The sequence below is a fragment of the Mixophyes fleayi genome, chromosome 3, assembly GCF_038048845.1.
Source record: "Mixophyes fleayi isolate aMixFle1 chromosome 3, aMixFle1.hap1, whole genome shotgun sequence".
NCBI lineage: Eukaryota > Metazoa > Chordata > Amphibia > Anura > Limnodynastidae > Mixophyes > Mixophyes fleayi.
Window position 1 is genome coordinate 132,446,088 of NC_134404.1, and position 27,617 is coordinate 132,473,704.

The 27,617-nt window shown below is 39.4% G+C and overlaps 1 protein-coding gene across 1 annotated transcript; it reads right to left on the reverse strand.

The window, feature by feature from the left end:
• Nucleotides 1–4,538: 4,538 nt before the first annotated feature.
• LOC142143186 (uncharacterized) lies at nucleotides 4,539–13,186 on the reverse strand. The gene is made up of 7 exons (XM_075200895.1): nucleotides 11,548–13,186; nucleotides 10,549–10,698; nucleotides 9,859–9,978; nucleotides 8,720–8,944; nucleotides 6,888–6,935; nucleotides 6,686–6,777; nucleotides 4,539–5,120 (listed from the first exon to the last, which is right to left on the reverse strand). Exons 1-7 carry the CDS (start codon nucleotides 13,184–13,186, stop codon nucleotides 5,043–5,045), a joined length of 2,352 nt encoding a protein of 783 aa, XP_075056996.1. The 3' UTR covers nucleotides 4,539–5,042.
• Nucleotides 13,187–27,617: the final 14,431 nt, after the last annotated feature.

Here is a 27,617-nt window from a genome sequence, read left to right on the forward strand (position 1 = left end):
GCGTCCAATCTCCACCATAAACGCAGCTGGTTTTTCACAGTTAATTGAGGTTTTGTGTCCGCGTTACAGAATTCCATCGCGACACCATTTCTCCCGTAAAGCTATTCCACAACTATACCAAAAAGTGTGTAAAAATGTAGAGATTGCGCTGAAAAATGCCATTCTGCCCACTGTTCACTTAACCACAGATATGTGGACAAGTGGAAGTGGCCAAACCAAAGACTATATGACTGTGACAGCCCACTGGGTTGGTCATTCACCTTCACCAGCAGGAACAGCAGCAGCATGTACACCACTACGTAACATTTGTCACAGGCAGGCCACTCTTTGTATCACCGGCTTCACTAACAGGCATACGGCTGACAATTTGTTACGCAAACTGAGAGATGTGATTGATGCATGGCTTATACCACTCGGACTCTCCCCAGGGTATGTCATTTCAGATAACGCCAACAATATAGTGCGAGCATTACAGCTGGGTGATTTCCAACATATTCCCTGTTTTGCTCACACCATCAACTTGGTGGTGCAGAGCTTCCTACGAAACAACCGTGAGGTGCAGGAGATGCTTTCGGTGGCCCGTAAAATTTCAGGCCATTTCAGGCATTCAGCCACAGCATGTAGGAGATTACAGCAGCTCCAAGAGCAGTTTAACTTGCCCTGCCACCAACTTAAGCAAGAGGTGGTAACTCGGTGGAATTCCACCCTGTACATGCTTCAGAGGATGGAGGAACAGCGCAAAGCCATCCAAGCATATTGCACAAGTCATGACATTGGGAAAGGAGGGGGGATGTATTTCACTCTTGCACAGTGGGGAATCCTTTCAGTGCTGTGCAAGGTGCTGAAACCATTTGAAGTTGTGACATGTGAGGTCAGTGCAGACTCTGCTAGTTTGAGCCAAGTCATTCCTTTAATTAGACTATTGGAAAAGCAGCTTGAGAAAATGAAGGAGGAGCTGAAAGCAAGCAATTCAGCAAAGTATGTTGGCCTTGTCGATCAAGTACTTAATTCGCTTCACAATGATCCTCGAGTTATTAAGATCTTGAACTCGGATCAGTACGTTTTGGCCACTGTGCTTGATCCAAGGTTTAAAACCTACATTGAGTCTTTACTTGTAAATGAGCGAGATGTGAACTTTTGCAAGGAGCTATTGCTCAGCAAGTTGGCCGCTGAACTGGGCCTCGGCTTGACGACGTGTCCTCCTTCACTTTCTCAAGCTGTTGCTCGTAAAAAATTAAATTTCCAAAAAAGAAGCAGGGAAGACACAGGGGGCAGACGAGAACAATTTAACATCTGGGCTGGTTTGAAGGATTTTTCAAAAAAAAGTGTCACTTTGCCCATAAGTCCATCCAATATGAGTATAAACATGCAAAGGATGGTGGAGGATTACTTTCAAGAGGTAGTTGATATGGAAATGTCAGACAGTCCCTTTCCTTACTGGGAAGAAAAGCAAGCTATTTGGAAACCCATGTACAAACTTGCTTTGCAATACCTAAGCTGCCCACCCTCCAGTGTGTACTCTGAACGAGTGTTCAGCACAGCAGGGAACTTAGTCAGTGATCGCCGTAGAAGGTTACTTCCCAAAAATGTGGAGAAAATGATGTTTATAAAAATGAACTACATCTTCCACGAGGAAGGCCTTCACCATCCAAGACATGCAAGCACTGACTGTTCTCTAATGGCGGATTCAAGCGGCGATGAATTGATAGTCTGTGATGATGACGATAACACTGATGAGGGTGAGGATGAAGCTGAAGATGATGCCGATAACATCTTTTTAAAACTTTCTATGTAAGTGTAGGGTGCAATCTACCCCCAAAGAGGAAAGGGACTTGTGGCATTTCCATATCACATACCATCTTGAAAGGCTGCTGTTAGGGCAATTTATCCTTAAGGGTAGGGTGTCATAGACAGAGTGACCCTAAACTGGCTTTGTCCATTTTTCATAATATTGTACAGTCTATAATGGCTGAATTTTTTAGTATTTTATACAAGTGGAGGGGGGCCTAGAGAGACAGAAACCAAACTGGCTTTCTCCATGTCAATTAATATTGTACAGTCTATAATGGCTGAATTTTTTAGTATTTTATACAAGTGGAGGGGGGCCTAGAGAGACAGAAACCAAACTGTCTTTCTCCATGTCAATTAATATTGTACAGTCTATAATGGCTGAATTTTTTAGTATTTTATACAAGTGGAGGGGGGCCTAGAGAGACAGAAACCAAACTGGCTTTCTCCATGTCAATTAATATTGTACAGTCTATAATGGCTGAATTTTTTAGTATTTTATACAAGTGGAGGGGGGCCTAGAGAGACAGAAACCAAACTGGCTTTCTCCATGTCAATTAATATTGTACAGTCTATAATGGCTGAATTTTTTAGTATTTTATACAAGTGGAGGGGGGCCTAGAGAGACAGAAACCAAACTGGCTTTCTCCATGTCAATTAATATTGTACAGTCTATAATGGCTGAATTTTTTAGTATTTTATACAAGTGGAGGGGGGCCTAGAGAGACAGAAACCAAACTGGCTTTCTCCATGTCAATTAATATTGTACAGTCTATAATGGCTGAATTTTTGGGTATTTTATACAAGTGGAGGGGGGCCTTGAGAGACAGAAACCAAACTGGCTTTCTCCATGTCAATTAATATTGTACAGTCTATAATGGCTGAATTTTTTGGTATTTTATACAAGTGGAGGGGGGCCTTGAGAGACAGAAACCAAACTGGCTTTTTCCATTTCTTTACATATTTAACTATAAGTGTAGGGTGTAATATACATTCAAAGACGATGGCTGCATTGCCAATATGCATAGATGGAGAGGAAGACAATCTGTTTTGTGTGTAGAATAGGCCTACCAACGAAGAATTAAACTGTTTTTTGGGATGATTTATTACCTCAACAATTAGATTACTTGTCTCTAAAACAGTTGGAGCACTAAATTGGGTTAATTTAGGCCCAAAAACATGGATTTTCCCAAAAAATAGCAAAACAAAACCAAACAAAACCAAAACCAAAACCAAAACACGCAATGGAGGTTTTGCAAAACCAAAACCAAAACCAAAACACGACGGTAATCCAGATCCAAAACCGAATCCAAAACCAAAACACGGGGGTCAGTGACCATCTCTAGTTGCATCAGACTGCAGACATGCTGGTCTACAAAGCCTCTCCACTGTATGGAAGCGCTGACTTGGTCTGTTGTTTTTTACCCCAATATCACTCGACAGGAACTCAGACTTCTTACATGTGATTGTGGATTGGTGCTTAGTATGCTTGATTAGCTTCAGCTTATGCTCTACCATGCAAATCTTCCACCATTGTCTTTCAAGTTGGCAAACCCTCTTCTTCAGCTCTCCAATATTGGTCTCAAACAAAGGTGCTTAGTGTTGTAGTACAGGGGGTCGTATAGGGATAAGAGCCATAGTGTCCATTGCGGCCATCTCAGTTATGTGAATATTTTTTGTGAGCTAATGCAGCTCCTAATTTATTAATCTAATTTGGGAGGAGTATAAATCTGAAGAAGGGGTATACAAACATTATCTGCATATCTTTGAGAAAGTCTCAGATTAGAGGCGAAACATGTCAGAGCAAAGAATCAGCCAAGGAGAAGTGGAGAGTATTACTAGTTTCTGTTTGTGACATCTGCGGAACTAAAAAGGCACATACAGAGTGCCGGGAGTAAGTATATAAGATCTGACACAAAGGTGGTAATACATGCATTCCATTTTCTATATTTTTATGATATAATTGCAACACTCACCATATTGTCTGGACCCCAGAAGCAAGACCGCAGAACTGTGCAGAATTAAAAACTTTTGCAAAATATACTGACCTCTAATTGAATTGAATTCAGTATTTTTGTGATTTTTAAAAAACCAAGTGAACCTGTGGGTAATTTTGTTTTCTGTTTCTGGTTGGGAAAAATGTATGCTTTTAATAAGTATATAGTGGTGTTGTTTTACTTGATATAGGGAACCATGTCTCCTACCCCAATGAAATACATATACAAAAATGTTCTTATATATCGGAACATATTGCCTTTGAATGCATTTCTTTTTGCTTCCTTTAATAAATATATATTTTTTCAAATATTTGAATAATAAATTTATGCCATATACTAGTATTTTAAATAGTTTTTAAATTAGTAGTATTTCAGTATATAAGTTTTAGCGCTGTTTGTTGGCGTGTTTTCTTTGGTTTTCCCCACATTACCATGCAAATTTTTTGACCCTAATATGGTAAAGTTAAATGCCTACCTCTTGGGGCAAAACCTACTGAGATGTATCTGTGTTTAAATATCAAGTTTTATTTGACATAGAGTATATGACTTGCCTTCTATGTCATGCCTCATTGCAGCGTTTGCATATGTCTACTGGGGCCAGAGAATTATAAGCAATACAAAGTCATAATGAATCAGAACAGAGACAGTATAGTGAAAGTGAGTTTGAGGAATGTTTATGCAAATAAATCAGACAGGGAAAAACCAAGAAAAATATAAATGTCAGAAGTATTAAATAATTACATTCATGTCTGGAATGGAGAAGAAATTTGTTTTTGCCACTGTCAGTATAATAAAAATGTAAAACAATCTTGACCTACTACATTTCTCACATAAGAACAAGCTCAGATGGTTTTATATGAGAAGAATGCTGTTTTTCAGGCACTTTGAAATTAGCAGAAACTTATACTCATACTGATGACACAGATAAAGAGACATATTTATTTTTTTCTACATTAAAGAAACTAAGCCTTAAAATATGCAGCTTTTGGCTTTTGTCCCAAATTTCTCTCAGATTGCATAAATTCAGAAAAAGCAAGAGTAATATTTATATATATTGATAGATTCTGTACATAATTTGCTTCTAAAACTGGCATTAGAGCCGCACTATCATCATTAAAGGGTGAGAAAGTCTCTACATAAAGAGAAGGGTGCAAGTTCCCAATAAAGTAATGAACTGTACAATAAAACCCCACATTTGTTTAACAACACTGTTGTACTGGAAAGATGTGTGTATCCTTGTAGGCTGGTAGTCTCAAATCAGGGTTTTTCTTTCAGTGCTATTAGTCTGGCCAAGAAATCTGTGTCTTGGACATCTTCCTCAAGCAGCTGCCGGATCTGAGACCATAGAGACACAGTTACATTAACATCGTGAATTAACACATAGCCATTAAAGCCTGTTATGAGAAGATTCATAAACAGGTGGCATCCTCAAAGAAATCTACTATTATTATTATGTTTTATTTGCTGTGCTTTACAACTGGTAACAAACAGCAACAAAACAAGACAGGGTATAAACATTTAAAGAGATAAGAGGGATTATGCACAATACATTTTACTTAATAGCTTCACATATAGTAAAGAGCTTAAACCAGGAATTGCCAACTGATTTGGGGGGACATAGTTAAAGGCAAGACAAAGATAGCCAAGAATGACTTCATACGGTTATCCACTTTGGAAACCCCTGCTATTTAGGGATGCCCCCCTCCCCATATATACCTCCAATGGAATTCCTTCAATGCACAATATTGTGACTAAAGAGCATGACTAAAGGTTTGTACATGTTTAGACAAAGTCAGTTTAGAGTACAAAATAAGAGCTTTGCCGTTTTGTATACCAGTCAAAAATAGACAATTATATTAAAAAATAATAATTATATGGATAGGTTTATTGAATGTCAGGTTGATACTGCTACTTTCCCTCCTTAAGGCTCAGACCTCTGTATTTTTCTACTTTTCTGTTGTCTTCTTTAACTTCTGTTATATAAGTCTTTATAGACATACTACATTAGTTGTCCAAAGAAGTGAGTACAATAGACAACTGTAGTGCTTTGTTAGAGTACTTGGCCTAATATAAATAAGCTACAGTTTATGATAACTTGTATGGTGAAGTTCCCTGTGGTGTGCGCACTCTGGATATTAGTGATTAATTATATGGTGAATTTGGCAAACAAAAGATCCTCTCACTCTTAATAGCTCTTTTGGATGTTGGGAGATAGAGTCTACAATGTACTGCAGGGTTCTGTAGTAGAAGCTACCATCATATTTTTGATCAGTTGAGATTTTCTTCATGTAATATCACTGAGGGTAAGATTTTAAATTGGATATCTATGTGCATATTAATTAACAATAAATATGTTCAGATTTGAACATAGCTACTGTTGATATGTTAACAATCAGGATGCCATAAAATGAATACTGTACCATACAGTTATATCATTAGTACTCAAAGAAATAGGAACAGGACAACAGGATAGTAGAGAAAGGTATTCCTGATTCAGGTTTAAAACAGCCTTACAGACATAATAAGGGAAAGCATCTGTACCTCACTGCTGTAGACAGAAATGCTACAAAAGTATTACTTTATTCCATATATTTCAGAAAGAAAAACATTACAATCTAGGAAACAGGATGGTAAATGCAGATATGAATTGTGTATACATGCAAATTAATTATTTTTTTCTTCTGTATCTCTTATATATCTATGGAGATTGAATATATAATCAATAGGACATAAATGTGTTAATTTGCATGCACAGTTCCATTACAATGGAGGGCTTCTTATTTTGAAGAAGGGGTTTAAATCTCAAACAGATATAGCACCTTTACTTTGAACTATACGTTCTGTCCTACATGTACTTTATATACAACCAAATACCTATAATAAATGATTATGGTACTTACAGCTTGTAAAATATTTCTTGACTTTGATGGACTGTCTCTCCCATTTACTCTCAAATAACTAACTTGGAAAATTTCAAGAGAATTCCCAGAGTCTGAAATTATACATTGCACAAAAAATAACAATAATATTCAATGATACTGAATCTCAACTCAGAAATGAATATATTCTGTAATGAAGCATGCAGTCACAATTATACTTTACCATTTTTAGGAGGCTCTAGGTTTGAAGTATTAATATCTGATTTAATTCCTATGTGAAACAAAAAATAAAACAATGTACTTTATGCAATTTTCTGTATATGCCATGTCATGAATTAATTAACACAAACAATAGCAAAAATATAATAAAATTAATAAATACAGATTTGTCTAAGTTCATAAAAGCTTACAATATTTAAGAATAACGTGTTACATAATTAACATAAAATAAACATATTTATTTAGATTCATGCACCATTGTTTTTCTCTTACTAAGTAGATTTTAAGTGAAACTGAACCCAGGAAAAAAATAGTGTGTGCAGATCAACCTCTACAATCTAGCCTGGTCATTCACACATACGCACTGGCAAAATGTTTTAGTGATGTGTTATACATGGATTTAGTGCTGTTTTAACGCTTTTTCCATGCACTTGTGATAAGTTGCACTTTTACAAATATTATTTTATAGTTTGTGTTATAGCATTAAAATTTTAAAACTCAATGGTGGGAAAGAGACCATAAAAAATATTGCTCTTATTTTTAATGCTGTTTTCATGCATTAGTTTGCACCGGAAAAGTGCAGTAAAAGCCTACAGGTATGTGAAAACTGTATTTACTCGTTAAATGATGCAGAAGTAGGTTATTAAACAGATATATTTCTGAGCAAAGGTATTTAATTTTCAGCAAATACAGTACATAACCACCTAGGGGTAAATGTATTAAGCTCCGGGTTCTTCAACACCCGCGAGTTCGACGTCTTCGGCGTTTAAATTTAAAGCAGCGCTGCCTTGTAAAGGGAAGTTTCCCTTTACAAGGCAGCTCCGCTTTAAATTTAAACGCCGAAGACGCCGAACTCGTGGGTGTTGAAGAACCCGGAGCTTAATACATTTACCCCCTAGTGTTATATACTTATTTATGGCTGTCATGTCTAGGCATTAATAGCAAGGGAGCACAGAAGGGGTGGCAGGTACAAAGTACCGGTTCCCTGGCCTGTCTGGTGGGAGGAGTCACCAAACTGTTGTGGTCACATCCCCTTCACATCAAAGCCCGAAACTCTCTTGGCAGCGCTGATTAGGAATATACCAAATTTGACTTGATCAAAAGGCTTTTACTAATATTTACGCTTAGTCAAATCCTTATGTTTTAGTCAACCGATTCCAATTACTCAATTTTTTTTATTTTGAAGCACAAACTGACTGAGCCGCAGCACGAAGCCCTCTGATTTGCTTAAGTGCACCTAGGACTGCATCAGCTTACAGAGCAAGATGGCAGAGGGGCACACAAGCATTTCCACTCTGTAAAAGGACTTTATTTTTCCACTACCTCTGAGCTAGTGCAGATCAGGTCTTATCCCATAATGTTAATGGAACACATCTTGCACCTTCCAGTTTTACAGTGATAAAGAGCATTTCTATGTGCACTTTGGTCAATGTAAAACAGCGCTTTCTACAAAAGTGATATATGTAATAAAAATAATACTGATGTTACTTCACTCTCATAATTATTTTAAGCCATAAATTCTGCTAAACTGAGCCCTATTTTAGTACAAAAAAAGGTGAATTTTTACTTAATTAAAGAGGTTGGAAGTGATACTTGTGACATTTAGATTTTTGTGCAGTGCACAGGGCACCTCTGCAGATGTTCCTCTTCTCCACACACCTAGGCATGCTTCTAATTTGCTGAGGTGTCTTCAGAGAGCAGAGTGTAGGCATGTACCTTAATGTGCACTGGATGGACTAACTAGGCGAGTGAATGCTTTCCTAGTATTGCTAATTTGGGGTTTAATTTTCAACTTATATGTAAAGCAGCAAAGTGCTATGTTTTTTTAAACCTTACCTGTGACCAATGTATGGTTATAAAGTTCCAATTTACCAAATGCAGTTGGCTCATCGGTGACATTGGCCTTTGAAGCTGGCTGATATGAATGGTCATTACCAGCTATTGCAGTGAATATTAGTGACAAAATTAAGGAAAGCAGGTTCATTTTAGGATTGGTGTTGGTAGTTGGCTCCGCTGTGCTGGTTGCAGCTGCCAGGTCCTTTCCAGTGGTTATGTACGAAGCTGCAATAGATATTGTGGTGAAGTCATTGCTACAGATACAAGAAGTCCTAACACACTGTAAATGCATAGCTAGGGTGCTCTTGTGTTTGTCAGGGCATTCCAGTTGTTATTAGACTTTTATTGGTATTCTTGATACTATATATGCTACAAATTAAAATCACATTTGAGTTTTTAATTAATTGTCTGTAGAATCACAGTAGGTCTTATCCACCAAATCAGTTTATTGTAACTGCAGAAGTCTAGTTTATGCTTATCAAGGTATAGTATGTTGGATGCACGACAAACAGGCTCTGTGATTACATATAATAATATTATTTTATTATAATTGTATAATTGTATATCTGTTGAGTCTTAATTCACATGTCAATTACTTTAATGGTTTCATCTGACCCTTACCTACAAAAAGAGCTGAACTTCCTACACGCCGTAGTCTGTACAATTAAGTGTGGTATAGATGGGAAATTCACTATATTTGGTGTGGGATAGTATCCATTCATGTTTCCTACCAGTGTTGCTCTTTTGAGTAAATACAATCATCTAACTACAACTCAAAAACTCCAATTGTTGCAGTTTCATAATTTCTTGCTATTGGCTATAAACAGCACAGATTTACACCAATTTGGAAGAAGGGGGGAAGCTACAGTTCAAAAAGTGAACTTGTCAGTGGTATACTCTGCATTTGAGTAAATAACTTCATAGGTGAATTACTGTTTGGCTATAGTATATTTTAATGCATTATATTTAAATATTTTGGCTTAAAATGTAAGAAAGTAAAAATAACATTCTTTTGATATCAAAAGAAAATATTTTAAGAATTTATTCATTAACTTCAAATGGGAAACTCCACACATGACAGCGAAGTATGACTATGTATGCATTTGTTAATGAAAAGGTTATTCATACAGTGAAGATACCTGATGTTCCATTTGAAAGCGAAGTATGAAAGGAGATGTTGCTATTTCCGATTGAGACAGTCCCCAATCTTGGTATAACAGTTTCCTTTGTAGTACCCATGATATTGGATGCTGCAGGAACTAGAGTAGAGTCTATGTTAATTAAGTACCAAAAGTGGAAGTATTATTTAATTATATTATAAGCCAACAAATTGGTTTGAATTCAAATGAGTGGCACTGATGCCAAATAAAGTTCTGCAATATATTGATATTATTATTTTGTTCAACCGCTGCTAATGGCAAGCATCTTAGATACAAGACGAAAATAACTTTTTGCATGCCTACATTCACTATGGAAAGATTATTCATACTGTTTATTAAATACCTGATACTCCACTTGTAAGATCAGTATTCACAGAGTTGCTGGTGTTTCCTGATGAACTGGTCCCCAAGGTTGGTGTGACCATTCCCTTAATACTACTCAGGACCATAGATCATTTGGAAGCTAGAGTATACTTCTAATTAATTAAATATTGTATCAAAATGAATACAATAAAGGGTTATTTGACAGTACTTTAACAAAATAGATAGACAGGATATAGGAAAATAATTTCCTATGCTGAAATGTTCATGTCATTGCCTTAGTGTATTAGTCAATAATAACAATATCTGGGCTACTTAGGCGAATATGTAGATATGAATTGTGTGTACCATTATCCATAGAAGTCAAAGATGTGTTGAATAGTCTACTTGTAGCCATTATTGACAGACCACTGAGTGTTGTAGATGTCACCTGAAGGGGATCTGACGACTTGTTCTGTGGCATCACTGGATCTGCAGCAACTCGTTGTACAGTGAGGACTAAATTTACAAATAAACATAAAATGAGAATATATTATTAGAATAATTTGTTCTCTCCTAATCAATGGTTAACTAAGGGTCAAGTAAGGCAACATTACATTGGCGTTGAAATATATATCTGCAATATATATATATATATATATATATATATATATATATACAGATATAAATATATGTATATATATATATATATATATATATATATATGTTAATATATATGTTAATGTATACATATATATATATATATATATATATATATATATATATATATATACATACATATATATATATATATATATATATATATATATATATATATATATATATATATACATACATATATATATATTGCAGTTATATATTTCAACTCCAAAACACACAAACTAATATACAATATTGGTTGTCCTGCTTCTCTAGCTAAATATAAATGGACAGACAAGAACTCAAAGACTTGAAGGCTTGTAGGCTTGTTCTGCCCAATTGCACTTAGGGGCTAATGCAGAGTTGGTCGCAAAAAAAGAGTTAATTATTGTAAAAATTGAGAACATGTAAAAATAGCATATTCCCACCCATATGCAGATACGTCCACCTCTGCATCAGCAGCGTATGTATCTGGTTTACTAGAAACGATCATCATGAGTGAGTAGTTGCACCTGCCTTAACAAAGTTGCAAACAGTTATATCTCCTACCAGGTGTATATGCATGAGCTGCATTTTTGTAAACATTTACTACACTCGGCCAATGTTAAAACCCCCCATCCCTTTACAATGCCTCTACTCCAGATGCAGGGAGGTGGTAAGTGCCAGAATAAAAAAGGAAATTTATATAGTTACACAAAAATTTCTTACCTCCAGTGGATAAAGTTGATAGCATACTGTTTGGAGATGGAGATACCACATTGGATAAAATGCTCACTTTCGGACTAACTGTACTTGTGTTGGTCAATGGTGCAACAGATTGCAAATTATTTTGTGTGCTAAAGCTTGTTATTGGTGTTGATATAATAGTGCTTGGCTTTGTCACTGTAGCTGTTTGGATGGTGGCAGATGTAATCATTACAGTTGTCTTGTTGAGATTGAAAGTTATTTCAGATACTGAAGTGGGGTTTGTTGAATTAAAAGATCCACTTCCAAATGTTGCAATAGTGTTGCTCTTATTAGAGGTGATCACAGTTGATGCTGTAATTGTGCTGTTTCTGATGTTGGTTGTTGGTACATCAGTTGTCTTTGGAGTGATAGTTACATTGATTAAGGAAACTGTAAGGCCATTAGAGGTATTAGAAGCAGCCCTTGACACAAATGTAGTGGAAGGTGTTGCCATTACAGTAGTTTGATTGGGTGCATTGGCATTCATAACAAATGTTGTAAGGTTTTTTGTAGTGCTAGAAACTATAGCCGGTGTTGATACAGTGTAGCTGGCTACTGATGTTGTAGTTGTGTCTATCATGGTGGTGGCATTGGTATCATTTATTTTGGAACTTCTACTAGTAATTGTTGCAGCTTCTGATGTTACAGTTTTGATTGTTGGCACTCCACTCATTCCCTTGGTGGTGGTTCCATTAACCACAGGTAGAATATTGCTGGCAGAACTAGAAGTTACATTAGAAGCTGATGTACTGGTGCCTGGTGTTGGCATATTAGTTGATCTAGTGATAGTGCTGGCATTGAACACAGATATTGTGAAGCCGCTACTTGCATTAGAGACTATGCCAGTTGTTGGTAGGATGCTGCTCAGAGGAGACAGTCCTGTTGTTCTAATAGTGGTACTTGCATTGACAATAGATGTTGAAATACTGTTCATAGATATAGAACCTATGCTGGATGATGATTGCATTTTCGTGGATTCATTAGTTGTATATGCAGAATTGTGGCTTGTTGCTGGCAGTGCAGTTGCAATGACAGTAGTTACATTGACAGTAACTGTTTTAGTGTTGCTGATAGCATTAGGAGTTGACATAATAGTGGTGGGCATAGTCAGTGTTGTTGTTTGCATTAATGTGGCTATATTGTTTGCATATTGTGTAGAAGTATTTCTTAATGTTGACACCTCACTTGCTCCACTTGTTACAACAGATGTTTTAAGGTTACTTGTGATGTTGGAACCAATTTCAGATGTTGATATGGTGTTAGGGAGTATTGTCACTGGAGTTGCCTGCTTAAAGGTGATTGTGCTGGTTGCATTATTTGAGGGACTATTGGAATAATTTCCAACTGTTTTTGCATTAATAAAAGATGTAGTGATGATGTTTACATTAGAGACTGTGCTAGATGTTGGTACACTGCTCAGTGTTAGAAGTCCAGGTGTTCTAATGGTTGTAGTTGCATTGGTAACATATGTTGTAAGGTTACTGACAGTAGCAGAACCTACATCAAATGTTACTTTAGTGTTGAAGGGAGTTGTCACTGAACTTGATGGCATTGTACTAGTTAGACTGGTTGTATTCATTTTTGAAGTACTGGTATTAAAAAGAGTTGCAGCTGTCATCATGTTAACTGTTTGCACTATAGCTGTACTCATGATGGCATTAGCATTTATCACAGATAAAACATTCCTTGTGGTAGTAGAATTTACACCAGAATCTGAAATACCAGTGCTTGTTTTTGAAACATTACTTAGTGTTGTAGTGGTGGTGGTTTCATTGATAACAGAGGTTGTAAGTCTGCTTGGAGCATTTGAGACTATGCCAGTTGTTGATATGTTGCTGCTCAGTACTGCCAATCCAGTTGTCCTACTGGTAATACTAGCTGTTGTAAGGTTACTGTCACTATTAGAATTAATACCAAATGTTGATATAGTGCTGGAGGATGCTGGCACATTAGTTGGCTGTATTTTGGCAGTGGCATTGGCTGTGAGATTACTGGTGATATTAGAAGTCGTTGCAGATGTTACAGTTATAATGTTCACTGTTCTCACTACAGTTGTATTCAAGGTGGTGGCAGCAATTATCCCAGATAAAACATTCCTGGTGGTGTTAGAACTTACACCAGAAGCTGAAATACCAGTGCCTGTTGGAACACTACTTAATGTGACGGAGGTGGTTTCATTGACGACTGATGTTGTAAGTCTGCTCGGAGAATTTGAGACTATGCCAGTTGTTGATATGTTGCTGCTCAGTACTACCAATCCAGTTGTCCTAGCGGTAGTAATAGCTGTTGTAAGGTTACTGACACTATTAGAATTAATACCAGATGTTGATATAGTGCTGCTCAGTACTGCCAATCCAGTTGTCCTAGTGCTAATACTAGCTGTTGTAAGGTTACTGTCACTATTAGAATCAATACCAAATGTTGATATAGTGCTGGAGAATGCTGTCACATTAGTTGGTTGTATTTTGGCAGTGGCATTGGCTGTGAAATTACTGGTGATATTAGAAGTCGTTGCAGATGTTACAGTTATAATGTTCACTGTTCTCACTACAGTTGTATTCAAGGTGGTGGCAGCAATTATCCCAGATAAAACATTCCTGGTGGTGTTAGAACTTACACCAGAAGCTGAAATACCAGTGCCTGTTGGAACACTACTTAATGTGACGGAGGTGGTTTCATTGACGACTGATGTTGTAAGTCTGCTCGGAGAATTTGAGACTATGCCAGTTGTTGATATGTTGCTGCTCAGAACTGCCAATCCAGTTGTCCTAGCGGTAGTAATAGCTGTTGTAAGGTTACTGACACTACTAGAATTAATACCAGATGTTGATATAGTGCTGCTCAGTACTGCCAATCCAGTTGTCCTAGTGCTAATACTAGCTGTTGTAAGGTTACTGTCACTATTAGAATCAATACCAAATGTTGATATAGTGCTGGAGAATGCTGTCACATTAGTTGGCTGTATTTTGGCAGTGGCATTGGCTGTGAAATTACTGGTGATATTAGAAGTCGTTGCAGATGTTACAGTTATAATGTTCACTGTTCTCACTACAGTTGTATTCAAGGTGGTGGCAGCAATTATCCCAGATAAAACATTCCTGGTGGTGTTAGAACTTACACCAGAAGCTGAAATACCAGTGCCTGTTGGAACACTACTTAATGTGACGGAGGTGGTTTCATTGATAACAGATGTTGTAAGTCTGCTCGGAGAACTTGAGACTATGCCAGTTGTTGATATGTTGCTGCTCAGTACTGCCAATCCAGTTGTCCTAGTGGTAGTAATAGCTGTTGTAAGGTTACTGACACTATTAGAATTATTACCAGATGTTGATATAGTGCTGGAGGATGCTGTCACATTAGTTGGCTGTATTTTGGCAGTTGCATTGGTTGTGAGATTACTGGTGATATTAGAAGTTGCTGCAGATGTTACAGTTATAATGTTCATTGTTCTCACTACAGTTGTATTCAAGGTGGTAGTAGCATATATCCCAGATATAACATTGCTAGTGGTGTTTGGAACTACACCAGAACTTAAAATACGTGTGTCTGTTGTTGGCCCACCAGGTAATCTGATGGTGGTGGCTGACACATTAATTGTTTGTATATCGGCAAATGCATTGTTTGTGGAACTACTGGTGATATTGACGAGAGACAGAGTAAATCTACTTACAGCATTTGAGACTGAGCCAGCTGTTAATGTAAAGTTACTGACTAACGACAATCCAGTTGTCCTAGTAGTGTTAATTGCTGTTGTAATGCTACTGACATTATTATAACCAATACTAGATGCTGACATAGGGGTGGATAGTGTTGTCACCTTACTTGGTTGTATTGTGGCGTTTGCACTGATTGCAGGACTACTGGAGGCATTATCAACTGTTGTAGCGGTTTTTGGTATAATGCTGACTGTTGGCACTATAGGCATAGTGGTTCTATTCATTGTAGTTACAAGGTTGCTGGTGGTATTAGGAGTTATACTAAGAGCTAATAAACTAGCCCTTGATGTTGATACATCAGGTGGTCTACTAGTGGAGGTTGCATTGATTAAAGATGTCTGGCTGCTGCTTTTAGACGTTACTTCAAATGTTGCTTTGGTTGTGTTTTGTGTAATTGGAGGAGTATTTGATGTGTTAGCATTAGAGGTTATATTAAAAAAAAACGTTGAGGAGACACTGCTGAATTTAGTTACTGTGTTACTGAAGCTTGTGCTTACAGTCTGAGAACTTAACAGTACAGTGGGTGTGGATGAATTTGGTTGTTTAGTGGTTGTACTTTGTGTTAAAGCTGTAAAAATGTTGTATAATGTTGAAGCTTTGCCAGTTATATTTGTAGATGTTATTGATGTTCCAGAAACTGTTGTTGAAGATACACCTGAAAAAATATGTTAAATTTATTTACAAAGTATTTACTATAACAAACATTTTGTATGAGTATATTTTTCTGTATAAGTAGATAATTCTATACAAAGTAATATTTTTTTTCAAATAAACATTTAAGCTGACAAATAAATTGTACTGTATATGTAGAAATTGTTCCATCTTATACATTACTATACATATGCCGTCAATCGCAATGCAGTCTTCAGAGTTTGAGCATCACAATCCAGCCTAACCTCTGTGCTCACAATAATATTCATGATAAGTTCGGTGGTAGTCATGAAAACGATGTCCAACTCGCCGATACTGGATATGCCGACAGGAATACACAGAAGGTAATAGTGATAGCGGTAAAGACTGACCCGGAAACCGTGGGACGAATAGCAGATACAAACTTAAAACTTAAAATAGCAGATACAAACATGCAAACATAATGTGCGGATTGAAAGTCACATCATCCTTACCTAACGGCTTCTTCATTCGTCGCCACGGTTTCCGGTCAGTCTTTACAGCAGTCAGTATTACCAGTGTGCCGGGGAATACACCTTCGGTGTATTCCTGTCGAAGTATCCAGCATCGGCGAGATACCCCACCCGATAAGTTACCCTTAATTGAGAGTCAAAAGAGTATTAGATATCTGTGAAGAGTTCCATAACTATGTAAAGCCACAAGCCCAGTACATAGGGTTTTACACGAGCAATGTTCCCTATATGTTTTGAAATGCATGAACAGAAGTTCTGCAGTGTTTTGCCAGGCTAACCAGACAGCCCATGCATATAACAGAATGTTGTGTTCACAGGCACCATAACTGTATCAGGAAATATCTGGATTAGCTCTAAATCTGGTGAGCAGTGCAGTGGCTTAGTGGTTGGCCTTATCTGTGTTTGTGTCCAAAAACATACTAGTAGGTTAATTTGCTGCTATTAAATTGATCTTAGTCTCTCTCTCTCTAGTGTGTGTGCGTGCGTGTGTGTGTGTGTGTATGTTAGGGAATTTAGACTGTAAGCTCTAATGGGGCAGGGAGGGATGTGAGTTCTTTGTAGAGTGCTGCAATGGCACTATGTAAAATAGCTGATGGTGGTGGTGAACAGATCATCATTAAAGCAAATCTGTTCAATTAAATGATTAAATTAAAGCATACTCCTCTGAAGAAGCTACAAGTTTAAGAAATAGAGGATTTTCCTCCACAATAAATTTCGATCCAGGAGTAGGGACAATAAAACACACGCACAATAGGAGATCATTTACAAAGCACAGCCATTTCCACTCTGCAAAAGTACTTAAATGTTGCAGCAGCTTAGAGTTGGTGGTCTTTGGTTCTGGTCCTAGACTTTTTACTGTGGCTATAGCAGTGACATTTTACACACACACACATGTGTAACACAGTCCCAATCTTGTGATGATTTAAACCATACATGATGCTTAATCAAGCAGTAATTTAAGTGAGAAATAGAAACAAGTGCACTAATTGGACCATTTAGGTGCACCGGAACAAAGCATAGGCTTTCTGCAGTGCACTCCATCAGGGGCGCATGCAGAATTGTTAGGGGGGGGATTACCCCCCACCGAAGAAAAAAAAACAAAAAAATGAAAGAGCTGCGGCAGCACTGTACTATACAGCAGCCGCGGTGCTGTCAAAGCTGCGCAGCAGCTCCGTTTCAGCAGCACTGTACTATACAGCAGCCGCGGCGCTGTCAAAAAAGCGTTTGCGGCGGTGCTGTATACAATACAGCACCGCCGCGGAGGCTTCTTTGACTGCGCCACGGCTGCTGTATAGTACAGTGCCGCTATGTGGGGCACTTTGTTAGCGGAGGGGAGGGGTTTCTGGAGAAAAAGAAACCCCCCTGCGTGCGCCACTGACCATCTGCGAAGGGTTAGGGAACTGAAAGTGGTGCAGCAGTGGGAAGGACGGAGGGAGCTGAGGGTTGAAATTAGTTATGTCAGTGGTGAGCGTTAGTGTGGTTGGGGAGAACTGTATTTTATTATTATTATTATTGTTATTGACTTGTAAAGCACTATAGTGCTCCGCAGCACCAAACAGTACTGCTCTAGTTACTTTTGCCCATCACATTTACAAATATATCAGGCAGGGGTACACCAAAAATATATACAAGTTCAATATATCAACTTCATTTCTTAAAGAGATACATTAAACATCATAATCTTCCTGTGTCAGTTTGACAGGAACCTTACTAAAATATTCAATGGACTGCTCCATAGGTGGGGAATTTCTCCCCACAGTGAATTACGCTGGATCAAGAAAAGAAGATGTTAAGTAAATATATTTTACCCTACAGTACATAAAAAAAGGACATTATTTTTTATAATAATAAAGTGGGCAATATGTAATTTATTTCTATAGGGGGCCACTACTCCATTGTTTATTTATAAAGGAGGTAATACTTTATTATTTATTTATAAAGGGGATACTCTTTATTTAGTTCATTATCAAGGGGGCACAATTTTAATATGTAACAATCAAGAGGGTGCAATTCAATTATAACTTTACAATATGGGGCACATTTAGTAATTCCCTTTACTGGTATCCACTGGCAAAGGTACCAGAAAGGACTCAATGCTACTTAACAATTCTTCTTGCTCTCCACCCCACCCCAGATGACCAGGACAATATTCTCTCTTGCATTTATGTCACTTCATTACATTATTATTTTGTGTACAAATGTGACTTTAGCGTTTACTATTAACCCATGTCAAGCCACATCTGTATGCTATCCCAAAGCTTACTCTATGCCATGGGTCGGCAACCCACGGCACGCGTGCCAGACATGGTACGCAGCTTAGTGTAAACGCCGGAGCTGCATCCAGTAAAACTGAAGACAGAGGAAAAGGATTAGCTGCACATGCGCAGCAGATCCTTTAAGGTTCCGTTGCAGAACTGAAGACACGTGTGCTGACAAGAGGTGAGCCACACATATAGCCAACTACATATATTTGAAACTGAAAAGGGGGAATAACTATGTGGCATAATATGAACTGGGGGCATTAATGTGGCATAATATGAACTGGGGGCATTAATGTGGCATAATATGAACTGGGAGCATTAATGTGGTTTAATATGAACTGGGGGCACTACTGTGTGACATAATTTGATCTATGGGAAATACATTAAGTAAATAATGTTAGGAATATGCATTACATTGGGCACATTACTGATAATGTTATCATACTGTTAGCATGATAAAATAAAAGAAAAATAAATAAATAAATAAATAAATATATATATATATATATATATATATATATATATATCCAAATGGAACACATGGGCTTGACTAGATTTTATCCAGCACACTAATAGAGAAAGGTAGCTGACCCCTGTGCTATGCCATATCCATGCTATCATGTGTTGTAAGTATACACACTTGTTACACCTGAAGTATGCCTGGGCACATGCTACCGTTTTTGAGCTGGACACATCTTTAGATGCTTCCAACTTAACATATGCATGTAAATATATGTGTCTTTTCCGTACATTCGATTTGAGTGCATATGCAACCAATTGTATAAATATATAAAAAAATATATGTGTGTGGATATCACCTCCCAAAATAAACTGCTCTAGAGAATTTGGATCAGTGTTCTTCAGTGTTCTATGTGACAGTTTCACATTTGCATGTAAGTAAAGTGTACAATGCAGAAAATGGGATATTTGACAAGGTAGCCTTCATTGTCTTGTCACTGAAATACAGGGCAATGCATTTGCTAGGTCTTTTTTAGCTGCATTACAGATCATTTGTAACTCTTATTTGACATCTAGTGGTCACAACAAGGTAGTGATAGTTAGTAAGTAATCTCCACTTTGTGTCTAACATGTTAAAACGCAATAATAAGTAATCAGCAATAAACTTTGATCTACTGCAAATTAGATATTGAAAGCAAAGTCTGTTTGCTAGGAATTAGTGAATTTTAGTAAATGAACACCCTATATCAGTGAATCATTTTTATGGGAACATTTACAAAAACAGGAGAACAGAAAAAAGCTGCTGTAACCTATAGCAATTAATCTGTCACTTTATAGTGTAGTGTGGAAAATGAAAACAATCATCTGATTATTGAATGCTGGTTATAGCACCAGCTTTTCTGCCCTCAGCTGCTACAAGATCCCGTACCCCAAGATATGTGGGGCAGACTGCACATCCCTCCTCCATTGATCTCAGATATGCTGTATCCACTCTGCATTGTGTGAAGGAGATTATGTGACGCAGAGTTAGTTCGTCAAACACTAAGATATTTCAGTCTTTTTCTTTGGTTTGTGACACGCCTAGTTTCACCCGTGGCATCAGCTCTTATTTAACAGAAGCAAAGTCGCGGTTGAAGGTCAGTTGCACTTAATGTGAAGAATAAGGTAAAGCTGGCGCCAATGGCTGAAGGAGCAGGGGTCTTCAGGTGAGGGCTCAGCGGTCCACCTCTTGTCCACAAATAGCGAAATAACTCAAAATTACAAGGATACTCACATATTTATGTATCACAAACTAATATTTTAAGCTACAAAAGTGTCAGTATTGACCCTTTACTAAAATCCATTTACCTAAACCACATGGAAACCATATCACATGTGAGTCCAAGTTGCCAGACAAAGTTAGAGTTACGTATGTTAACTGTACTGGTGTTTTAGCCTGCAAACATGCATATCATAGTACAATCACTTATGTACCCATATACGAATTAAAAATAATTACAGGGATTACTGAAACTAATTAGCATTTTCCCATTGGAAAAATCTAAGGGTCTGATTCATCAAAGCACGCATACTGAGGGCGACGTGTAAATGCAAGTAAATTGGCTCGGCGTACTCCCAAATTCAATGGGGTGGATCTGAAGATACGTGCGTTGATGAATTCGGGTATAGATCTGCTCAGCTCTACTACACAAGACACTGCGGGATACGTCCAATACTTATGTGGAATATAAATTCGCTAAATAATGCACAGGAAATAAATATAAATATATATTGTGAGGGGGGCACACACCTACAATGTCCAACTGTGCATACATGGACACCCCCACTGTGCATGTGCATAGCAGTCACACCAAGGGGTGATGACATCATCTTGCTTCAAAGGCCTGCTTGGAAACATCTTCAATATTGCTGTATTCCTGTGACCTACAGATAAGACCCAAAATCTAATCCATTCCCGGCTGTCCTGAGGTCTGGACCCAGCTTTTCCTGTACCACCGCTCTGCCTGCTACCCTGCAGCCCTGGTCAGTGTGATAGGCCAGGGGGGATCCATCCACAGCATCCCTGATCCAAGAGGTCAGGAGTACCAGCTCAGGTACACCAGCAACGAGACACACTAGCAGCGTCAGTTACCCAGAAGAAACCCCGTTCTGGAGTCCAGTGGTGGCAGAATTTGTAGGCCCCTCCTACTGTGGCAAGAGGGTGCATTTGGGATAACGAAAGGGTACGGTGGCAAAGTAAGCCCAGCTGGTTCCAAGCAACAACAGACAGGGTGGCATAGGCGGTCCATCCCATCCCATTAGGGTTAAGTTTATATTGATATACTATGTTATGTTGAACAGTGTTATGATATATGTGTGAACTGTGAATGCAGGGTTTTCTGTGTTAACAGTAAAATACTTTTATTTATGAAATACTGTAAGATACAGTGGTTATTGGATAAATAATTCTGTAAAGCTTAATTGTTATTTACTGTGGTTAATAGACTGAGTAAATTGGCAGAAAAGATTTTAACACTTCAGATAGGCGCTAATGGTAAACACATGGATATAAATATTATTTATCACATATAATTAAATGTCCCAACATGCAAAGCAATTGGTGAGGTAATGTCAATGGAATTCAATTGTCCACATTATAAGGGAAAGTTCCTTTTCTCCACCTATGGGGACATTTAATTATATGTGAAAAATAATATTTATATCCATGTGTTTACCATTAGCGCCTATCTGAAGTGTTAAAATCTTTTCTGCCAATTTTCTGTATGCGATGTAGTGGGTGACATCCTATCCCACTTCTGAGGCAGCTTTTGTTGGAGCGCTCTACTTCAGCTTCTTTTATGGTAATAGACTGAGTAAGGCAACATTGTTTAAGGAAAAGTGCATAAAAGTGCAAGTTTTATAACGGGTGTATCTGAGAACAGAATAAGAGGATAGCGTGTGCATTTAAGGCACAACCACAGGTCCTTTTACATTGGCGAGCCTTGGCCCAACTATTTTAATTGTGAAATTTATACTAGCATACAGTAGTGAAAATTGTTATATTGTAAACCTAATTCGTTAGAGGGGCGGGGACGAATAGCATAGGTACACGAAGGAGGTGATACTTATGTGTTATTAGCGTACATTTTTTCTGGACAGATAACATTGTTTTACTTGAGACCTAGAAGAAATACAATTAATTATAGCGAATCTAGTTTAAAATTTAAAGTTTCTTGGATACTCGTTGTTTTATTTATTTCTAAGAAAGAATGGTTTGTCGCACTGTGAGCGTTTGTGAGAAACGTAGATTCACTTTTCAAGGTTGCAACAGTCCTTTGGAAGGGTTCTGCTGAGAGAAGAAAGACGTTCCTGAACTGAAGAGTATCTTTCTTGAAGCAGCATTTTTAAGTTTCGGAGGCTTAAGGGGACCGGTATTACTACAGTGAGAAGTAATACTGAACACAGAACAAAAATTACTTCTGTATCTGGACAGGCAAGTATGAATTTTATTATCATTGAGAAGTTGTCAGAAAATAGTATGTTTAACCCAGTGATACCTAATAACTACACATCTGCTGAAAATTTATGGGCAACACTTTTAGAACAGGCTTATACACATGATACGCTGTGTATTAACAGGAGAACCGTGTTCAACAAAAAACTAAATGTCTCCAAATGTTAGCTAAATTGGCACATGCTTATGAAAGTAGGATTTGGACATCTGAACACGCTGAGATGTTAGTTAAAAACAAAAAGGGTGCTGATGAAAATTTTCATTGTCAGTGCTGCATTGAAAAGGTTAAAAGTGTTTCCATACTTGAAGTACAATTGAAAGACAAAGATATGGCCAATATAGATAGGGGAAGGCAGATTTGTATGCTCAATTCCCAATTATTATAGAGAGAAAAATAATACACAGATGTTGATAAGGAATTGGCAGAACTGTATACAGAAATCAATGTTTACAGGGATAAGGTAGTGTCTAATGAAGTTCTAATTGCCGAATTACAAAGTGATTTAATCAATAGAGCACAAATGATAACCACTATTCAAAAAATAATCAATGAGTTATCACCCTTCTCCACAATACATAATACATCCATGCTATGGCGACCGGGGCGTCACTTCCGGTTTCCACGTCCCGGTTGCCTGGGCAACAACCGGGACGCTCCAGGCTCCATGTTGCGGCGCCCGGCCAGCTGGTTAACAAGCGGGCGCGCGCGCCCAGGGCTAGTTAGAGTGTAGCCAATCATAGCTATTCAGGTGTTTAGGAGGCAGTGTTTGTGTGTGGGTTATTTATTATGCAGCTGAGCACTGCATTACCATTGGCCACCAGTACCACTATTTATTAGGCTACTCCTGTGAATACTTGCTAGGGCTATTCCCTGATTGGCTACTTGGACTATTTAAGGTAGTGAGGACTGAGCCTCACTGCCGGTTATAGCGTCCTGTTTTCAGTTCTGCTGCCTGCTTGTTCTCTCTGTGTTTGGTGTTAAACCTGTGATAGACTTCCCGTGTATGACCCTCGCTTGTTTCTGGACCTTGAACCTTCGCTTCTGACCCTGACCATTTGCCTAAAAACCGGATTCTGCTCCTCTGCCAGTGCCCCTGACCATTCGCCTCTCCCTGGATTCCGAACCTGTGCTTGTGACCTCTGACCTTGGTTTACTCTGTACATTACGCTGTTTGCTGCCGGCATCTACTCTGCCTGAACACCACACTGCTGTCCGCCAATCACTCCATCCCTGGGTTCTCCTTAGGCGGGATACGATTCTCGACCCTCTGTCAGCCTGCGGCCAAGTCTGTCCCCACCACTAGGGGCTCCAGCGAACACCAGGCTTTCGGAGTAGACTCCGAGTTTTATTGTGCTGGCTAGGGAGTTCCTAACATTATAACCGGCCGTGAAGATTGGTGTTATACTGCCATGGACAACAGTGACTCAAATCTTTCTCTGGCCCAGATCCCGGCCAACCAGATCCAGGCAATTTCTTAAGTCGTACAGGGCCTATCCCAGCGTTTGGAAGCTCAAGAAGGGGCTTCCAGAACCCTGCAGCTCCAGCAAGCCCCCGCTGGCGTCACACCAGAGCCCAAAATTAACTTGCCTGACCGGTTCTCTGGAAGCAGGTCAGCTTTCCGCAACTTCAAAGAGAGTTGCAGGTTGTACTTCCGCCTGAGACCACGCTCCTCTGGCTCCTCTGGCTCTGAACAGCAAAAGGTTGGGATCGTTATCTCTCTACTTCAAGGCGACCCTCAGTCTTGGGCCTTCTTCATTCCTTCAACCAGTCCAGCCTTGCAGACCGTGGACGCCTTCTTCCAGGCCCTGGGCTTACTATACGATGACCCAGACAGGGTGGCCTCAGCTGAGTCTCATCTCCGGGCGTTAAGGCAAAGACGTCGTTCCGCTGAAGAATATTGTGCGGAATTCCAGCGATGGTCCACCGATAGCGCCTGGAATGATCCGGCACTGCGGAGTCAATTCCGCAAATTAAGCACTCCTTAGTTCAGTATCCAGTACCCATCTCGCTTGAAGATTTGATGCAGCTTGTCATTAAAATTGACCGTCGAATTAGAGAGAGGAAAACTAAACGGAAGTCATCAATACCTCCTGGCGCACCACCCAGTTCTAGTGTTAGTTTGCCGGATTCCCCGGAACCCATGCAGTTGGGTGCTTATCGCTTGCCTCCGGAGGAACGCTCCAGAAGACGCTCACTAGGTCTTTGCTTATATTGTGGCCAACCAGGTCACCTAGTTCGTTCCTGTCCTAACAAGGCGGGAAATGCCAAAGCCTAAGCGCTGGCGAAGAGGTGCGCTTAGGCCTTCAGATTGTCTCTTGGGAAAACTCTTTGTTGGTCCCTGGACGTCTAGTCTTCCGTGACAAATCCACGGATGTGACAGCTTTCCTCGATAGCGGTGCAGCAGGGAATTTCCTGGATATCCATTTGGCTCAAGCGCTCAAGATTCCGGATATCAAGTTGGGATCAAGCATTATTACCTGCGGTTTGGATGGTAACCCCTTGCCTGGGGGTAGAATACTCACAAAGACTCCGATGGTTCGGTTGTTTGTAGGAGCCCTCCATGCGGAGGAGCTCTCTTTCTCTCTTTCTTACTAATAACCTGTCCCTCTGCTCCATTGATTCTGGGGTATCCTTGGCTTCGCAGCCATAATCCTCTTATTGATTGGAAAAGAGGGGAAATCATCCGTTGGAGCCCAGAATGTTCTGCTTCTTGCCTGACTCTACCCCTTAGAGCTCTCCAGCCTAGTCCAGTTTTACTGCCTGCACCCTATCAGGACTTTTGTGATGTATTCTGCAAAAGGAAAGCTGATTCACTTCCACCACATCAAGAATATGACTGTGCGATTGATCTAGTACCAGGTTCCAAGTTGCCCAAAGGGCGTCTGTATTCCTTATCCATCCCTGAGACTCAGGCCATAGAGCAATATGTGGAGGAAAACCTGAAGAAAGGATTCATTCGCCCCTCTAAAACTCCCGTAGGAGCAGGTTGCTTTTTCGTTTCTAAAAAAGATGGCAGCCTTAGGCCTTGCATCGATTTCCGTGGTCTGAATAACATCACTATTAAGAACACGTATCCTTTACCGTTATTTTATGTTCTGTTCGACCAGCTTAAAGCAGCCACTGTATTCTCGAAGATTGACCTCCGAGGGGCCTACAATCTTATCCGAATCAAGAAAGACATTATGAGTATCTCGTAATGCCATTCGGTTTATGCAACGCTCTGGCAGTCTTTCAGGACCTAATCAACGATGTATTACGAGAGTTCCTTGGAAAAACAGTCGTTGTTTATCTGGATGACATTTTAATCTATTCCGAGTCCTTATCTCAGCATCGTCAGCATGTCTGCCAGTTTCTATTGAAATTGTGGGATCATCTGTACGCAAAGCGGGAGAAATGTGAATTCGAGGTGTCCACAGTGGCCTTCCTGGGGTACATCATCTCCTCATCAGGATTCGCAATGGATCCCGCTAAAGTCCAGGCAATACAAGATTAGGTCCTCCCGGCTAACCTAAAGGCGATCCAAAGATTCCTTGGATTCGCCAATTATTATCGAAGGTTTATCGGCTCATTTTCCTCTTTGGTGGCTCCTATCACCGCTCTCACCCGAAAAGGAGCTAACCCAGCTGAATGGCCCCCAGAAGCATTAGCAAGTTTTTCAGCTCTCAAAGCTGCATTCATCTCTGCACCAGTTCTTAGACACCCTGATCCAGAACTTCCGTTCATTGTGGAGGTGGACGCCTCGGATGTTGGTGGTGATGCCATTCTCTCAAAGAAAGACCCACAGAGTAAAAAATTACATCCTTGTGCCTTCCTCTCTAGAAAGTTTTCGCCTGCTGAAATAAATTACGATGTCGGAAACCGTGAATTGCTGGCCATTAAGTGGGCATTGGAGGAATGGTGACATTGGTTAGAGGGAGCTGCACATACTATTACTATCTTCACTGACCATAAAAATCTCCAATATATTCAGACCGCAAAAACTCTGAATCCCAGGCAGGCCCGCTGGGGCCTGTTCTTCACCAGATTTAGGTTCATCATCACATTTCGCCCAGGATCGAAAAACACTAAAGCCGATTCTTTGTCTCGAAGTTTTATGGCACGTCATCCTCAGCCTCCTGACCCGCTGCCTATTGTCCCCGTGACCTCTATTCATCTTGGATTAACCCGGGATCTGGGAGTCACTATTAGACAGTTCCAGAAAATTGCTCCAGTTCAGACTCCTGCGAACAAATTATTTGTTCCGATTCACTTAAGGAAATCTGTCCTCATGGAGAGTCACGACAACCGTTCAGCGGGTCATCCTGGAATTCGTAAGACCGTTGAAATTCTTTCCCCTTTGGCTTTGGTGGCCCACTTTGTTTGCTGATGTGGAGGCTTACATCCGTGCTTGCCCTGAATGTGCCCGAAATAAATCTGCTAGAAACCGTCCTCCTGGTCTACTGTTACCCTTGCCTACTCCCAGTAGGCCTTGGACCCATCTTTCCATGGATATTATTGTTGACCTTCCAGTATCCGCGGGTCATAACACCATTTGGGTAGTCGTGGACCGATTCAGTAAGATGGCGCATTTCATTTCCTTACCCTAATTACCTGATGCCAGGACCTTGGCCACCTTGTTCCTTACCCATGTCTTCCGTCTCCACGGTTTTCCAGAAGACATCGTCTTGGATCGAGGGACCCAGTTTATTGCACAATTTTGGAGATCTTTTTGTAATTCCATTGGAATCAGTATCAGTCTGTCCTCGGCTTATCACCCTCAGTCGAATGGTCAGACGGAGAGAACCAACCAGTCCTTGGAACAATTCTTACGTATCTATGTCTCCAAGTTTCATGATAATTGGTCATCTCTGTTGCCCTGGGCGGAATTCGCCTATAACAATTCTTGCCATTCCGCTACACACACATCCCCATTCTTCTGTAACTTCGGGTTTCACCCGAATTCTTTTGCTTCTAATGTTCCCAGTGGTGATTCCGGAACAC

Excerpts from the sequence above, each read along its gene's own strand:
- LOC142143186 (XM_075200895.1), bottom strand. The coding sequence starts at position 13,186 with ATGATGACAGCTGCAACTCTTTTTAATACCAGTACTTCAAAAATGAAT. Across the intron at positions 8,945-9,858 it reads GCTTTCAAATGGAACATCAG|CTTCGTACATAACCACTGGA; the intron begins GTATCTTCACTG and ends TATCTATTGCAG. Across the intron at positions 6,778-6,887 it reads CCTAGAGCCTCCTAAAAATG|ACTCTGGGAATTCTCTTGAA; the intron begins GTAAAGTATAAT and ends GTATAATTTCAG.